The sequence below is a fragment of the Halichoerus grypus genome, chromosome 9 (assembly GCF_964656455.1).
Source record: "Halichoerus grypus chromosome 9, mHalGry1.hap1.1, whole genome shotgun sequence".
In the NCBI taxonomy this organism is placed as follows: domain Eukaryota; kingdom Metazoa; phylum Chordata; class Mammalia; order Carnivora; family Phocidae; genus Halichoerus; species Halichoerus grypus.
The window spans coordinates 93,768,969-93,787,084 of record NC_135720.1 but is presented as its reverse complement, the minus strand read 5'-3'; the positions used below and the strand labels follow the sequence as shown (position 1 = coordinate 93,787,084).

The following is an 18,116-nucleotide window of genomic DNA, read 5'->3' as shown; positions in this document are numbered from 1 at the left end:
AATATTTGTCAATGTCATTCTTTACATATTTATTATATAATATATACTATTATATTATATATAGTATATATATAATATTATATAATATTATATCCCTGTGTTGTGATGTCCCCCAAACTCACCCTGTCACACTGTTAATAAAAAATACATCATACATACATACCTTTATTCAAAGCAAACAAACGATAGAAAAAGTTCTTTAAATAATCAGGTATTCCATATGTTCAAGTGAATATGTTTTATTAAATGCATACTAATATCTTTCTATAGTATGTGAGTATACATAATAAATTAAAATGTATATATTTATTAAATATAGATATAATACCAGAACATGATTATTTCAGATGAGAAATCAAAATAAACCCATTTGTAAGTATCTTTTGGTCACTCCAAATTGATATTGCTCATAAAAAAATACACGGATTTTCCCTGGGGAAAAAAATTAATTCCATAGCAATGTAGTTAGGGGACGTGTTTTATTTCATAGCTTTCTGCAAGCAAAATTGCTTTGATACAAAATGAGTTCAATGATACAGGTGCTACTGTCCACTCAAGCAAAAGAAAACCTCACATTTATATGAATGCTCTTTATAATTATATTCTTACAGTATAATAGGTCTAATAATCCAGGACGCCTCTGGCCTCTTGGGAAGCCGCGGCACAGAAATGCTGCCAGGTTCTGGAACATCCGAGCACTGGCCAGTGCCTAAAGGAACTTCCTGTGAGCTCTCGGTCAGCTTCTGCTCAGAGGACGTGTGTGGACGTGCTGTCTGCCCTCCGTCTTTTAGTTTACAGTTAAGTCATCTCAAAATATATCCCGGCTGTGTGTCTTTTGGCTTTTCAGAGTTTCTACAGAAGCAGGAAGAGGTCATGAGGTATCCGTGACGTGGGCCGCGGCTGTAGCGCCGTGGCGGACAGAGCGGGCTGGGGGCACTTACCTGCAGGGACGGTCACGGGCCCTAATGTGTGCCCCGCACGCTACGGTGCAGAAGTGTTCGTGCCGGCGAAACGCCTTCCTCCCCCCTCACAGACCACGTGCCTCTAACCCCAGAGTATCTGACAAAAAACCATACAGATAAAATAAAAAGACAAATACACAAATAAGGCCATCTGCAGAATTTTAAACTCACTTCTTGCAATTATTTCACAATAATTTCTACATCATATTTTACATCTTTCAAACTTCAATAATAAATGCTCAAGGAAGGGCCGCGGTGGGACCCATTGCACTATCTCTTGGAGGACTTGTCCAGTTTGCTGGCAGGTGATTTCCTCTGGGGCGTGGGGATTTTGGAAGGCTTGGCTGTGGATGGCCGAGAACCTGCTCGGGGGGTAGGCCTGTGTGTCTGGGGGACAGTCTCCACGTCTGAGCACACGGACTGGATTTCTGAAATGTCGAAGTCTGATGCGTCACTGCCCCGGCGGCTGCTGGCCCTGCTGCCGGCCTTGCTTCCGGCTCGGCTTCCCGGACGGCTGGGGGTCTTCCTGGGATCTAGGGAGAGAGCGCCGACAGGGGGAACCACCCTTCATTAGTACTGGGTCCATGCGCAACACATTCTTGAAACCTAATGCCACCCTTAACGTCCACGGTTTTTCTTGTCACCCGGTAGGCACTCAGCCGACACCTGTGGGTTCAGGCCGTTTTCCATCCCACTAGGGAAGGTGGCCTCACTCTGAGTTAGATGTAATATACAAAAAGCTAGGTTTACAAACTGAAGGTACGTTTGGGCTGAGTCCCTGGAAACAGGATTCCATTGACTACAGGCAGATACGAGGAATATACCTATAATTTAAGATTATGCTTTCCAAAGTTTAACATGTGTACCTAGGGCTGTGCAAACACGGGGCAAACTTAGGTTTAAGTTTTGCCTGAGGATAAGTGATTCAAAGCACGTGGGAGTTTAAAAGATAAGACTTGAAACTTGAAAGACGCTTCATGCTTGCTGAGCCCAGAACCCCAGGGACGGGGTTCACTATTCTGTGGAGAAGTAGAAGCAGCACGGGTGTAAGGCCCAGCACGGCTGGGTTTTTCCAATCACCCAAAACAGAGCCCAGGGTAACTTCTGCGCAGGCAGAAGGACCCAGACCTTCCGGCCTGAAGGGGTAAGGACACGGCTGTGGTGTTTCTCGTGTTCATCTTTCTTTGATACTTTCCAAAAGTGATTTTCCTGTCCCTTAGTCTCATGACTCGTTTATCCCCCTACCGCAGCTGGAGGACTGGGCTAGGTGTCATTTCAAAAGAATACAGCATCATCAATTCGTTATTTCAGCCCCAGCGAAGAAGAGCAGGGACGTTAGTCCCCGGATCACACTGCAAGAAGCCGTTAAGACAGACGTGCGCCGCACTCACCTGCAAACTGTGTTCGCACTCTGGCCGCCGCGGTGGTTATCAAGCCACTGTCGTCCCCAGAGTGGAAGCCTTTCCCTGACAAATAGCCGGGGAGTCGAAGCTTGCTTCCTTGGATTGGCGTACCCTGTATTTAATAGCGAAAGGACATTTCAGGAAATGGCTCCTGTGGCGTGATCTCCCGCGAACAGCGTGTTGCAGATGGGCCAAAACCCTCTGGGGGCGGGGGGTGGGGGGAGCGTTTCGATTAAGGGCCACATGGGGTTCTCATCGCTCGCTTTCCTCATTTCTGATTCTCTCCCTGAATTCAAAAGGAATTCATACTGAAGAGAAAACACAAAAATAGCGATCCCCAAATGGCAGCAAGGGGGAAAAAAAAAAAAGGAAATTAAACCGTGAGCACATTAGTATCTTCCAGCTTGTCAGCGAATATTACAGAGTTAGGAGAGTCCCGCAGAAAGATGGGGAGCGCACGGTACAGAGAGAGTGCGGGACTCTGAAAAGTTGTGCTTGCATATTCTGTCACCTCCAAAGCTTTTAGGGAACCAGGCAGAAATGAACAGACAGAATTAGAGCAATAAGTAAATAATGCCTAAACAGTCATCATTTAAACAAACTGAGCTGCAGAAAACATGCAGTGACATTTTCTAACTTGGTACCACTCCACTGCAGCTACTTCCAATACCTTCTATGGCCTCTCCACACAGGACATGAGGCGATGCTTAGGGAGGACTCTTCAAAAATTCTTAAAGGAGTTCATAGAGAATGCCCAAAGCAATCACGACTATGAGATTTTATTATAAGTCTAAAATCACTGCATTTTTTCCAGATCACTACAACATTCTGAAAATTCTCCCAAAGTTAAAAAAATAAATAGAACTCTCAAGAAGTATAAGGGATGTCATTTTGCCTCAATGAACTTATAGGGAGCTGTTTGGAGGAAAGGAATCTATACACATTACGTGTGCGGTTTTTTGTTTTTTAACTAGTTTTTCCCTTATTAATAAGTTGTAAATGTTTAATAAAGCGTATGTAAGACCTTTTGATACTTCGGAGTTGCAGTTTAATATAAATGTCATATTTGAAATTCATTTACATATGTATTCTATACATACATTTAAGGATGGAATTTATATGTGATTTGTATCCATATAAAACTTAAGTTTTCAAAATACTTTTCACACATGTCAGGATAATTACTCTTCACACTCACCTAATCACAACTTTTTTATAAATGTGAAAGAGGGCCTGAGGAGGGCAGTGGTTTGCCCAAGATCTGGCAACTCTGACCTAGCTAAATTCCTAACTTTAAAAGAATCTCAACAATCCACGAAGAAAGTGAGGATCCCCAAATTATGAAATACATCACTCAAGGTGGCAGAATTCATTGCCATGTGAGACCCAAATCATTCTTCTCAGAAAGCCTTGATTAATTCTTACTTTATTGTCACAAACCCTACCTAGTTCTCTTACAGACCCCTCCATAGAAGTATACTATTGTTTTCTCTGTTTGGCTGTTTTGTCTATGAGGCTATTGGAAACGAAACATAATTTTATAGTAGTTAAAATAACATACTTAAACTCTAATCTGGGGGAGGTCTCCACTTTTTAAAAATCTGAACTACACAGCAGCATAGTCCCCCAAATTTAAAACACACATGCCGCTTGAGGTTCCTTAAACTGTTCTCAGTTTTCATAGGTGAAGGGAAGGAAAAATAAAATAAAATGATATCAAAGAGGGAGGCAAACCATCAGAAACTCTTAACTCTAGGAAACAAACGGAGGGTTGCTAGAGGGGAGGTGGGTGGGGGGATGGGGTAACTGGGTGATGGACATTAAGGAGGGCACGTGATATGATGAGCACTGGGTGTTGTATAAGACTTGTGAATCACTGACCTCTACCTCTGAAACTAATAATACAGTATATGTTAATTAAATGAATTTAAATTAAAAATAAAAAAAAACTTCTCAGGTTTTGCTACAACAGATCCATCATAAGTGACAGACGTCTCTAGATAAAGTATGATACTAACCTCTCCCACCTGAGAGAAGGGGTGGGCATGAGGGGTCAGGGAAGGAGGAAGAGCTGAAGAAGGAGTTGTTTCTGCCTCAATTCTACTACCACCAGCAAGGATCTTTGCATCATTTCCATCTAAGTCATGAGAGTAATAAAACGTTCTCTGCTTACCTCTTATTATTCATGTGAGGATTCAATAATAGATTAGAAAGTGTTTTTGAAAAGCATAAAAAGGGCTTTTTAAAGGTACTATAGCACGTCCATTAAAGGGTCTGGCCTTTAACATGAAATCCCCCCCTTCATTTCCAGACAGGTTGTTTAGGGACAGCCCCCCCTCCCACAATATTGATTCTAACCAAATATGTGATTTGACACCTATATGTATCATTTGACAGAGAACTTTCTTTCAAATCTATTTGGTTGACTTTCAGTTGAATGTAGATGATCTGATAAATGAGCTAACTTGGCAAATTTTATATGACCTAAATATCTTATCCCCATCAATCATGCCATGTTAAAAAGCTGAAGCATACTTAAACAGGAATCATTAAAGTCTAATAAAGACACACACCTATTGAAAATGCCAGATAACTTCTTGCGTATCTCAGCCCCCAAACCTCTGTACTGATAACTAGAAGGCTTATGGCTTACCCACACGGTGTTCCTGGGCAGAAATAAATATAACAAACATGCGGAAGGCCCGCGCTCATAAGGAACACACAACAAACATTCTTCTAATGTAAGTGATTTTCTCTTGTAAATGGCAGTGCCTCTCACTCTCACCTAAGGGGGATTATTGTATTTCTTGCCCCAATTATGGCTAGAAGCAGGAGCATACTAGGAGCTTTAAAAGAAACTGTACTTAGGTCTGAATATAATTTCCTGTGTGTCACTCTCCCAAGAGAGAAAAGCCAAATTAAGTATGAGGAAGAGAATAAAAAAGGAGGTACACAGAGCCTGTAAGGTAACCGTGCTCAGCTGACACCAAAGACCTATGAATTGTCTTTTCTGTCTTTGCAGAAACGCTGAGTTGATACTTGTCTAATACAAGTCTACAAAAAGACATAGTATTGTCAAAAGTACATGTGTTAGGGGAGAGGTAAAGCAATGTTAGTGCATGGCAGTTTCAATGAAAGAAGACTGTTAGACTAGGATCTGGGGCCTTACGATACCTCTGCAGATGGCACGGAAAAGTCTGAGCACTCTGCTGGTTTACAAGGAGTTGACATTTTGCTGTTTGTCAACCATGGTTTACCATAATTGCGTGTTAGAGGATGGAGAATCTGTATGGAACAATGGCAAATCAAATGTAAAGTATGGCAGATAAAAAACAAACCACAGAAAGAGATATTCATAGCCAAGAGTAACATTTCACAGTAAGAATGATAATAATTAAAAATAAATGCAAAGATCTGATGGCAAATCACAGACACCAAATAAATAAATAAATAAATAAATAAATAAATAAAGCTTTATTTCGAAAGGAAAAAAAAAAAAACAACACTCTGAAAGGTAACTAAAACTCTTAAGTAGATAGTCTCTTAAGTAGATGGGCCACAAAGCAAAAGCGTGTGTGTGTATGTGTGTGTGTAGATACATACACACGCATATTTCAATCCTTCACTTGTTATATTGTGAGAAGGGATGCACATGGAGAAGGCTGGCCCCACAGGTCCTAGGGTCCTCAAACATTCACAAGTTACTCGAGACAGTGATGGCACGGGAGACGGACAACACTTCCTATCTGAGTCCTACCTTGGGCGTGCTGGTGGCGGGCCCCTGTGGAGAGGCTGCCTGGCCAGCCTGACTGGATACAGAAGTTGATCGGTTGGGTGACGCTCCTCGTGATGAAGGCCGCGATCTTCGGCCCCGGGGTCGGAAGGCAGCCATACCCTGAGTGGCACCATCTGCTAAAATGAACTTCTCCCGAAGCTCCATGTTTGTCCTTCCTTTAGCTGGATTATGTGACACACACAGCAAGGCACGCAGACAGAAGAGAAGGGAAAAAAGAAAAAAGAGGCGCTCAATTACGGGAAAAACAACTACCTGGCACCACAGACCATGGTGAGGAGTTCAAGAACAGCTTTTTGCCATGCCAACTCCAACGCAGCATAACAAAAAGTTAAATGCATTCCTTTACAATGCATTCCTTTTGGATACAAGTAAGTTTGGGAAAGAAAAAAAAAAGTGTGTTTATTCTAACACTAGACACCAGCAAGAATAACCACTATTAAAGAAAGAGTCAGCATGAAAATGGAAAGCTCATGCTAAAATATTGTTAATCCACCAGCTACTGATGCCCACATGGTTCATCACCCCTTCCGCACACTGAGAAGACAAGCCAGTAAGGCAGGGACTGTAGCTTTTGCATGTACTACTGAGGTAAGGAGAATGCCAGTATTTTAACACTGGAATTAAACAATAGGATTACACAGAATGAGAGATGGTTTGTTAATCATGATGACAACATATAAACTCTCAGGTTTTTCACTTTTTATTTTATGCCTTGAAAAACTCGGTTTAACGGACATGCAATAACGAACGCCAGACCCAAGGATATGAGGTAATCAGTGATGCGACACTCATACAAACACATATGCACACGGAGAACACCCCACAAGAACCCGATGAGCAACGTGTTAGCATGTGTCTGATCACTTATAGAGCACCTACATTTGCGACACACCAGAAGTGTGCCGACGTTTCAGAACTTAAATTTGGAAGCACCAGCTCAGTTGGATATGAGTTAAGCCATACGCGATGGATGAAGCATGTTATCTTAAAACAAATGATTAAAGCAAGAATGTAAAAGTAGGAAAGAGAAAAGGCAAGAGGGGAGAGGCAAAGAGAGGGGTTGCCAACCTATAGTAGGCTGAGTAGTAGTAATTGAAGAGTTTGATTCCGAACGTAACATTTTACTCCCATGATGATGAACTAGAAAAAATGACACAGGATACCAATCACATTAAAGAATACTGTTAGCAAGAGAAGAAACAAAGTACAGTAGTTGAATATGCAAAGGGTGCTCAGATCCGGCTTTTAGCACACATTTTAGAAGAAAAGTTGCATCGGGGAAAGAAGCACTCAAAGATTTGACTCAGTAAGAAAAACGTATTTGGAAGACTTGGCCACAGTCACACTAACTGTTCTAAGCAACTCAACAGGACACTACACATTCTAATTCCTTTGTCTCATAAGTGGAACTGCATCACTTGAGGCTGCATTATTTCCAAAATATTAAAAAAGGGAGTCTTTGTGATTTTACCCCTTTGGCGGGGGTATCTTTGACCTGCAGAGAGCAGAGCTACTGAGGAGGGTCATATGACAATCCCCGGGCGCCCTGAGTACAGCGGCCTGCTGACCCACAGGAACTCACTCCGATGTACCTAGATGGTCAGATGTCTGCACCAAATTAACAGAGGCCCCACTGCAAGAACCCCGGCCTCCCACTTGGTAGCCGAAACAGTATCAGCACGGACATCTGCGTTGTTCGATTAAGAGGATTGAAATGAGCTCACATGTTAAAGAAAATCACAAAAATGTTATGGCTTTTTTATTTTTTCCTGGAAGAAAAATGGGCTAAGTAAACGGGACCTAACTAGACACTGCAATCAAATGACCACTTGTAAGGTCAATCACTTAAGAATGCCACAATTGACTAGAGGATCTGAAAAATAAGGTAAACTGAAAGATAATCAAGGATTCTTTGGCTGGTAGGTATGGAGTGAGCTACAGTACCATATGTTTATATTTTCAACATGCTCATCTGCAGCTTCGAAGTAAGAGTCAAGTTGGCAGTTGATGATTATTTTCAAAACTTTTAGGTATTACTTTCCTTACCTCCCCCCAATTTGAAAAACTTTCACTTTTAAACTTTTACTGTCCAGCATGTTCAGTCTCCTTCACTTCAATCTCCTTTCATTTTACTTTGCTATATAATAACAGATGAAATCCTTTCCCTAGTTGGTGTAATACTCATTTTGAAAATTGCAGATGGGAGCATTTCCTTAAAAAATATCTATTCTAGTATTTCCTGCCTATCAGTCTCATATTTATCCAGAAGATGTACGGGAAATAAATGAGAAGAACATGGTTTACATGACTGCCACAAGTTCTTTGGGAACTTTAGGCTGACAGAGACCAATGTGAAACATTCATTATTGTAATAAATGACCAAAATTTTACCCAGCATGTTTTTGATGCTGGAAAATAGTACAAAATTGATATACTTTCATGGTGTTTTTATCTTGACATAGCATCTCCTTACCCCTGCAAGGATCATTTTTCACTAAGAACTCATCAAGTGCCATCCATCCACCTCCAACACGAACCATTACGGTACTTCGTAGGATCCGAACGAGTCGCAGTTGCTGGGAGTCTCCAAACTGTGAAGATGAAGGAAGAAAGAACCTCTAATTGTCAACAGCAAGTCTACACTAAAGGATGATGTGCAATGTGCAGTAGCTTAAAAGCAACCAACTTAAATTTCTTGCTTAGTTCACAGCGATTAGTAAAATCTCAGAAAAGGGTGTTTGAAATGATCTGCATTAGACTGCTGCATGCTGATTTAGCCCAAAGGAAACAGTTTGGAAAAAGCTAACAAAGGTTATCCAGTATAATATTGAAGCTTTGTTCAAGAAATGATTTTTCTTTATGATAGAAACAATATTAGTAAGGCAGTAATTGAAAAATGTTTCTAGAAATCAAACACAGACATGAAAATAAGCACTGGCCCACTAGCCCAGGGCTGATAAGATTCTAAAGAAAATCTAATAAACTCCGATTCTTCTTCATTAAAACTTCCTACTAAAACTGTTTTCCACTGAAATCTGTGAGAGAAATCTCCAGAAACTCGTTTCATTTTCTCTAAGAGCAGTTGTGACTTAGAGAGATAAAGTAGTAAATGAACATGACCAACAAAAATTTCACAGTCAACTAAAATTTCTGCATCACTAATGATCTGGTAAACCAATTTGTTAAAGGCTGGATTAATGTGCCATTTTGGAGTACTGTAATATTAGAACAGCCAGTGACACATTATTAATGATACAGCTTTCAAATCTAAAAAGCCTTCTCTTAAAGCTGTTTGTACCATAATTACAGACACTAATAAGCAGTCGAGTTCTTACCCTTTCAATGGATCTCCAATCACTTGGATACACTACAAATTCTGCAAGTCCTGAATAAAGGTCTAGACTACATAGTTTCTGATTGTAAGATTTATTTTGAAAGCCCATGAGAAATAATTTTATACTTTTAAATCATTTCTAATAGGCTCATGTTCAGCTTGTAAAAATCACCAAACCAAATTTCACGGCTGCCAACCCAGCAGATACCATAGCAAAATGAACAGTCAGGTAAGCATAAATAAAACTTCTTTTAAAGGCAGGTAAGATACAATTGTGACTTTGACTATTTGTCTGGGTTAATGATGGATAAACAGAAAGCTTTATTTTAAGTAGATACAATCTGCCACTTTTCAATATGCTTTAACACTGAGTTTCAGGAAAGGAGCCCTAAAACAAAGCCAACCATTCAAGACCCTGAAACTCAAAAGGACCTGGAAAGCATGTAAAATGCACCAGCAGGAACTCATGCGTTTTACATCAACCCTTTTTATATTGCTATTTCTAAGTCCATTTTCAAGGCTTGAGATTTAAACTTTCCTATAAAATGAACCGGTTCCTGAAAAGTAAATTAAAATTTAAAAATCAAAATATATATTTATTTTGTTAGAAAAAATTTGGTGCTGCTAATAAGCAAAGGAAAAGGAAGGGATTTAAAGAAAATTACCCTTAAGAAACCAGATAATTAGACCAGACACTTTCGTTCCAAGATTATGTTCAAACAAAAGTTTTAAGGAAATAATGTTATTATTTTATAGAGATATTTCAATTCTAATAAATATGATTTACATTTATTTTGAGAGGGTATTCTCTAGACAACTAACATTGCCTTCAGAATTTCCCTAATTTTCCTAACAGCCAAATCGTGAGACAAGAAAAAAATAGGACTAATGTTTGCTCTTAGTGTTTTCAGTGAATAAAACCTTCTTAACCAACAGAGCCACCCAGGCGCCCTGACTAAAACCTTCTTAAAGACAGCACTTTTCTCATCCTTTCCACAAGTAAAAAATACTACCCCAATTGTTGATTCAGAAAATAACAAGAAGTGAGCAGAACAGTAACTTTTTATCTATTATAACTAATGCCAAGTCTTAAAGACATCTATTCAAAGGAGCTGAAATTTCTATTTGAAAAAATTATGTGCTTGCAATGAATGGGGATAACAGGGAATTTGAAACTTGAGAGGTAATATGGCTTAAAAACCGAGTGGCAGAGTACTATCTAACATGATATGGTCAGGTATTATAAATAGTATGGTTCTTTCCAAAAGCATACAGTGAAAAACTCTTCTCTTTTGTTTAAATCAAAACACAATTTCTCTTTAGTTTTAAAAATTGTGATCATGACACAGGGCCACTGGACAGTTTATACTGACTTCAGTGTAAAGTCAAAACGGGATAAAGTGTGATTTTAAGATCTCATAGAAGTTATAAGAGATACATTTCCTCAAAAGGAATGATACCAGAGTTAAACTTTCTACTCAGAAGATGCAAAGCCCTGAATCAGTGATTCAGGACAAATGGGACAATCGCTGCTTTGGAGAGAACACATTACCTGTGGCTGAGCGCCAGGGAGACGTCTCACTACTCTTGTCTTCCCACGTCACTGCCCAGTGCGGATCCTTCTCTAGCTACTGTCAACCACATGACCTCAATGCTTGATTTTTTTTTACCTCCATAGTTAAACACAGCATAGAGATATGTGCAGCATCAAATCTGTGTTCCAGTAAGTATTTGCATAAAACATATGCTAGCAGTCTCATTATAAACTGGAACTAAAAATTGCATTTGTAACACTGTGACCAGTCAAGCTACAATTTATTATCTGGTTTGCTTAAAAGTAATCTCCTCATTTGAGACACACGGCAAAAAGGAATCCTGGATCAAGGACCCTTAACAGCGTTTACAGAAACACCACGCCAACCAACAATGTAGTAGCTAGGGCAACAGCATGGGAAAGATTGGCCATGGCAAGCTTTAATGACTATGAATTAAAGTTAAAAAAAAAAAAAATCATTGGGAACTTGAGAATACATTCCACTGGTTTATACCTGATTTCCCAGGAAGAACTGATAAAAAAAAAATGAAAAATGGAAGAAAGACACAATTAGTTCAATAGGAAACTTTCTATATGACTCTAGAACACACACATACAATCCGTCACACTCTGGGCTCCTGGATATAGTATCTAGTTTAGAGATGTGCAGGCACCCACTTCAAACCATATCATCAGTAGATTTTCTATAAAAGTTTTTTTTTTTTTTAAATCCTTGGGTTTCAAATTTAGGTTAGAAATTCAAATATGTCGAATATTTTTCAATATGAAAATATAAAAACTAAAATCAAAAAGAAATTTCGCTTGTAAGTAACATACTGTATTAGGGAAACTCAGCACATTTCCTATCTAGCTACTACATGTAAGAGATATTCCAAAAAAGAGAAGAAAAAGATAGAGGAGTGACAAAGTCACACTGGTGTTCAAATAATTATTTTGAAGAAGGTGAACTGAGCTTTTGAGATTCTGAATAAAAGGAAAAGTAACTACACAAGTGGAAACCTTTGCCCCTTTTTCATATTTCTGAAAATGATTCAACATTTTTAACTTCGTGGTTCTGCCTTTGAATAGCTTTATTAGAAATATGAAAACTTACCTGTAATCATAATAAAATATATTATAAAGTCATAGGTAGCAACCTGAGTATGTGCGATGTGTTCTCCTCCTCAAAGTAAAGCGTGTGTCAAAGATATGTCCTAGTTTACAAAATGCAGGCTATCTCTATATAATTTAAAATGACAAAAGCTGGAATTTCATATACCATTCTATTGTGATGTAAGGTAAAAAATAAATAATTAGCATTCCTGGAAAGCAATGCAGTTCAAATTGTATATAAATTTCCATTTTTAACCTTCAAGAGAACTAAACCGTTAATTTTTGAAAACTCACCCTGTATTTGTTGTCTCCAATCTGTTCAACTTGAAATCGTTTTGCACATTTACATTTCGCTACCTGCCTTGTCACCTGCCAAAAACAATGATGAAATGTCCACTTAAAGTTAACATTACATCGCGGAGTCCGTAAACACCTCGACACAACAACTCAAGATGGAAGTACGTAAGATAAAATGGCTGCATGAATTTGCACGTGGTATCCTGGCAGCGGCACACTGCTGCTGTTGCAGGGGGTGGGGGATATGGAGTACCTCATCTTCGATTTTGTCGGCATCAGTGACGGGTTTATATGCGTCTTTATTTGGGTGAAGGGCTGCTACAAATTCGTAGTAGTCAATATACCCGTCGCCGTCTCGGTCAAAGATGTCTGCCACCGCGCTCATCTCCAAGCGGCTGGTTGGAAACTCTAAAATTTTCAAAATAATAGTAAAGTATGATTACTGAAGTATAGCTGAAAAATAAAACTGTAAGATACTGAACGGTGTACATCGCAATGATCTGATCCTTGTACATGTTGTGAAAGGAGTCCTCCCATGAAGTTAATTAACACACCCACCACCTCACATATTTATCTTTTTGTTTTTTTCTGAATGTTTAAGTTCTACTCAGAAAATTTCAACTACACAATACAGTGTTATCAACTGTAGCCATCAGGTTATACTTCAGATCCTTAGACCTTACACATCGTACAGCTTAAAGTTTGTACCCTTTTACCAGGCTCTGCCTATTCCCTCCCCCCCCCCCACCTCCCAGCCCCTGGCAACCTCTTTTCTACTCTCTGTGAGTTTCACTCTGTATGTAGATTCCACGTATAAATGATAATTAAGATACTCTCAGAATAAGCCATACTACATTCCCAGTGAAAGTTGTTTTTGTTTTTTTTTGTTTTTAAAGATTTTACTTATTTATCTGACAGAGAGAGACACAGCAAGAGAGGGAACACAAGCAGGGGGAATGAGAGAGGGAGAAGCAGGCTCCCCACAGAGCGGGGAGCCCGATGTGGAGCTCGATCCCAGGACCCCGGGATCATGATCTGAGCCAAAAGCAGATGCCCAACGACCGAGCCACCCAGGCGCCCCACCAGTGAAAGTTTTTAAGACCTGCTTTTTATAACAACATTTTGCAAAAAGATTTAATCTTAAAAAAAAAGTTAAGTGGTATAACTTGCTAATTCTGCCTCAACTGTATTATTTTTATCTTAATGTAGCCAGTTAAATTATCAGGGTCATCATTAAAATCCTCTTAAAAGCTGATTTATATCATAACAAATGAAACCACTATATATGGGACCTACATTTATCTTTAATTACTACCAGGGTGAATCATTTGAAATTGCTGTTTTACTAGGTTGAAAACTGTTTAAAATTAGCCAATTTCATATGGTTCAACTACCACTTTACTTAAGGAATATATGAATTTTATATATATGAATTCATATCATATATACTCATATGATTATATTAAATTTAAGAATTATTTCCAGTAACATCTGCCAGAGAAATCACGTCCATATGACTCAACCATCCAACAAGAAGGTGACACATACCTTAAGAATTTTTATAGAGTTCTAATTTCCCACTAATGACAATGATTAAATATCAATTAGAACAAAAAAGGGAAGAGGCTGACTTGAATTGATTGATTTCCCATTACAGGTCGGACAAAACAAACAATCTAAGAATCAGATTATTAGCTTTATTATACTAATGAGGACACAGTTGCAGTGGAACAAGGACTATCCTAACTGCGGTTACATGAGAACGAGGTATGCCTGACTCCAAAACCACACATTTCACCAAGGATGCGTCACTGAGGGCAGTGACTTCACAGCCAAGTTTAAAGGCAATGCTTCATTGGTAACACAAGTTTAAACTGTGCTTATTTTCTTTAAAAATGACATCATTTAGAGTCACCTCTCTTGGGACTTACTTGAGGAAAGAATTCCATCAATAAATTCTTGTCGGGTTATTTTCCCGTCCTGATCTTTATCAATTCTCCTGAAGAAGTCCATCACTCGAGATTTCTTATGATTCATCCACCTCATGTATTTTTTGCGCCAGATATCAAAATCAAAGTTAGCAAATTCCCTCAGCTGGAAAGGACAAAAGGTATTTTGGTTCATATGGGGCTCAAATGATATCTCATACTTTATGAATAAAGTTATTTTTAATGACCTTCCAGATCACGTACAGGTCTTTCTGACTTCAAAAAAAAGGTCTGATCTTGCAAAGGGAGTACAGGAACATCTTTCCTGGAATTTCACTCCTGTCACTGGTTTTTCTTTTCAAATAAAAGAAACAAATAAAGCTCCTCAAGAAGTCAAACTGAAAATTTCTGAGAGTGCCAATGTGACAAAGGTGGACGGCCCCAAAGAAACACTACTGGTAAGTTCTATGCCCACCAGACAGCAGGCCCAGCTCAGCAGCACTTACCACCTCTGCTCTCTCCCTGCTGTTTGCCATTCTACCTTCTCTAGGTTTCTAAAAACTTCACAGTTTCAGAATCTGAAACTCTAAATCTCAGACCACAGAACATATATATATATATATAATGAAAATATCTGAATTATCAATAGTAATATTTCCCAGGTAATACCAAGCAAACATACGTTAAGCTGGATCTTTTCTTATGGAGTCAGCTTCTGATTATGTTAAAACATATTATAGTGGACCCTTGAACAACATGGGTTTGAACTGTGTGGGTCCACTCTCATGCAGGTTTTTTACAAAATAAAAAAAGATGTATTTTCTCTTCCTTGTGATTTTCTTAATAACATTTCCTTTTCTCTAGCTTATTTTCTGATAAGAATACAGTATATAACACATACAACATACAAAATTTGCGTTAATTGCTTATCATGGGTAAGGCATTTGGTCAACAGAGGCTACTATAGATAAGGCTTCAGGTCAACAGTAAGCTTTTAAGCATTTCAGTTTTGGGGGAATCAAAAGTTATACATGGATTTTTGACTATGCAGTGTGTGGGGGGGGCAGGGAGGGGGAGGATGCTGGCGTCCCCAACCCTCATGTTGTTCAAGGGTCAACTGTTGTTTTTTACTTTATTGATTCCCTAAACCCACATCCCATATATCAGGGGTGCTGAATATAGGAGTTCTCTAACCTCCTCCAGTCTGTCCAAGGCGTCATTAAGCTTTCTCCTCCTTTCCAATGCAAGGAGCCAAACTTGCTGCCATTTGCTCACCAATAGGTTGACCCTGGGATTCTTGGTTTCAATCTGTGTCTGTGACCCAGAGGGATATAAGCTTGATGCCGGAAAGCGCTTTCCTGTTAAAATACGACTTCAGTTAGGAGGACAGTTTCTAGGGTCTGAAATATGTTAAGGCCTGGCCTTTACTGTTCCTAGCGAAGACGGAATCAACTTAATTATTTAGAAATATCTTATTTAGATGATGTATAATGTTCAAGTCCAGATCTGTTTTACTTACCAAGGATCACATAATTTTCATATAAAACAGAGAAACATATCCTGACGGGGGCATTCAAATACTGGAAAGCTCTCTTTATAAAATTATGTTTAAAACATTTTCCAGCTTAAAATCCATGCCATTTCATTGACAACGAAGTACCTTGTGATCCTGTCTTTTGTTAAGGCATGATAAAAGGAATCTCCCAGGGCAGTGAGACTTATCTTAGAATCAACTACACAAAACCAGCTGTCCTTCTTAGAAAAGACGGCTGGAAGGAGGGCAAGTGAGGGCAAGAGACAGTGGCCATTCATTTGAGTCACAGCAAGATACTTTACAAATTCTGATCAAATATGGATGTGTGTGTAGGATCCCAGGTTTCATCCAAGTCCATTTTCCACAGAGATTGTATGTTTCCTGTGCATAGTCTCATACCCCAATTTACTGCCTTACTAACATTTTCTCCCTCTTTTCTGGGTATTTTTCACAAGTTTCTATAATATCAGAGAACAATTGTCTCAATGGATTTTCCTCATCTAACTAAATGATTGAATGTGCCCTAGAAAAACTACTGGCCTAAAGTCATAAAGGAAGTGAGTGTCCAAGCTGGGATTTGCCCAGAGTTCCTAACTCCTACAAGGCTATACAAAAATACCAAAAGCTAATATTTATTGAGCATTTAACTACATGCCAGGAAGTATGCTAAGCACTTCATACACATTAGCTCATTTAATCCTCACCAGAATCCAATGAGGTTATAATTATCCCCTTTATAAATGTGTAAATTGAGGCTCAGAGAGAGTGTAAGTAACTTGTCCCAGGTTCAATTTCCCAGCTGGTAAGGAGTCTGCCTCCAGAGTTCTTAACCACTTTGTTACCTTGCCCCCATGTGTAATACAGCAACTACAAAAGATGTGAAATCATTTTATTAAAGCACCATTTGGGAATATATAAAATTACCACTATTCAGATATAAATTGTGCTTCTTTTAAATCTTCTCCAAGCCAGCTATTATTGTTTTTAATGTCCCTTTGTAACTTCATTTCGTGGAGTCAAGGTACTCTGAGAAGTAAATAGAGCCTGAAGTCATATGAATATGGGCAAAATCTACCGGACTGCTGGCCACTAATGAACAGTTAGGTCGTGAACTTTAACCAGGTCATGGTCATTTCTGTTACATCCCACCGTAAGGTTATTTACATAACAGAAGCAAAAGGGGATGATGGTTTCTGTTCTTGTTGCAAATTTTTTTCCAATTTCTTCTAGCTAATCTAAAAGATAACCTTCAAGCAAATAAAACTACACAGAGAGACCTGGATATATCTTTTTCTTTATTTTTAAATAAGCTGCTACAATATTTGAGCCCATGTATTCTTTCAAGGAAACCTTTTATGACAGAGAGGAGCTCATAGAATCACCAACTGCTCTGAAATTTCAAACGACAACTCAAAACTAACTTCCTTGGCTTTAGCCATGTAAGAAATTGGCCACTGCTTACTTCCTGCTCGTCCCTTATCCAGGACTGGAATATGGGACTGTAATGAGGAAGGATCAGCCGCTCTTCTCTTGTAGGTCTTGGTAACTTTGTCCACATCGGGTTGTTTTCTGGTCATTTCCTCCATGAAGGTCTGAAATGTCAATGTCAGTTAAATATAAGTACATCAGAGACAACTATCTTCAGAAATGAACTAAAAACAAAGGATAAAAAGACCATGCTATTATTTCTGAAATTCATCCTGGAAAAAAAGGCATAAACCAACTTGTTATATCTTTAGGGGGAAAAATGTAAGCCACCATAACATAGCATTTACTCATATCTAAAGAATATAAAATGTTATACCTGGTAAGTAATTAGAGCACTGTAACAGTAATTTGTTTTAGTTTGAAGACCACACATGCGAGCAGCTGAGTAATTGATATAACCTATCTGTGTATCAACCAGGATCTTCCAGAGCTTCCAAGCTCTTCCTGAAGAATCTTAAAGTGAGCATTTATCTGCAAAGCAACTAATTACCTGGGCTGGTCCTTAGGGCTTCTCTGCAGCACATTTCACTTACATACTTGAAATACTTAGGATGGCTTTGATATACAGTGACATACAGCAACCACATTAAATATGGATATATTTTAAATTATTTCTGTTGATACATATGCTATGCCAAGGGAGATAAAAGTTATTCAGGTTGAAGTTTCCATTTAAGAGGTCTGACTATCTTGCCACTTCTTGTCTTGTCTCCTTAGGCTTATATTA

General features: G+C 38.8%; 1 protein-coding gene across 23 annotated transcripts in view; it reads right to left on the bottom strand.

Annotated features, from left to right (window-relative positions):
• Positions 1-462: 462 nt before the first annotated feature.
• Positions 463-18,116, bottom strand: part of DST (dystonin) — a 470,287-nt gene continuing 452,633 nt past the window's right edge. For 8 of the 23 annotated variants that reach the window (XM_078055212.1, XM_078055195.1, XM_078055213.1 and 5 more), the window contains 11 exons: positions 17,364-17,493; positions 15,562-15,725; positions 14,371-14,533; positions 12,693-12,847; positions 12,437-12,511; positions 11,544-11,561; positions 8,635-8,752; positions 6,123-6,322; positions 5,540-5,650; positions 2,354-2,477; positions 463-1,495 (listed from right to left, as the gene is read on the bottom strand). In XM_078055212.1, coding sequence (XP_077911338.1) covers positions 1,233-1,495; positions 2,354-2,477; positions 5,540-5,650; positions 6,123-6,322; positions 8,635-8,752; positions 11,544-11,561; positions 12,437-12,511; positions 12,693-12,847; positions 14,371-14,533; positions 15,562-15,725; positions 17,364-17,493 — 1,521 coding nt within the window. In that variant the 3' untranslated portion in view covers positions 463-1,232. Of the gene's footprint in view, positions 1,496-2,353; positions 2,478-5,539; positions 5,651-6,122; positions 6,323-7,229; positions 7,302-8,634; positions 8,753-11,543; positions 11,562-12,436; positions 12,512-12,692; positions 12,848-14,370; positions 14,534-15,561; positions 15,726-17,363; positions 17,494-18,116 lie in introns of all 23 variants that reach the window. The other 15 variants (XM_078055192.1, XM_078055211.1, XM_078055198.1 and 12 more) reach the window with 4 other exon arrangements.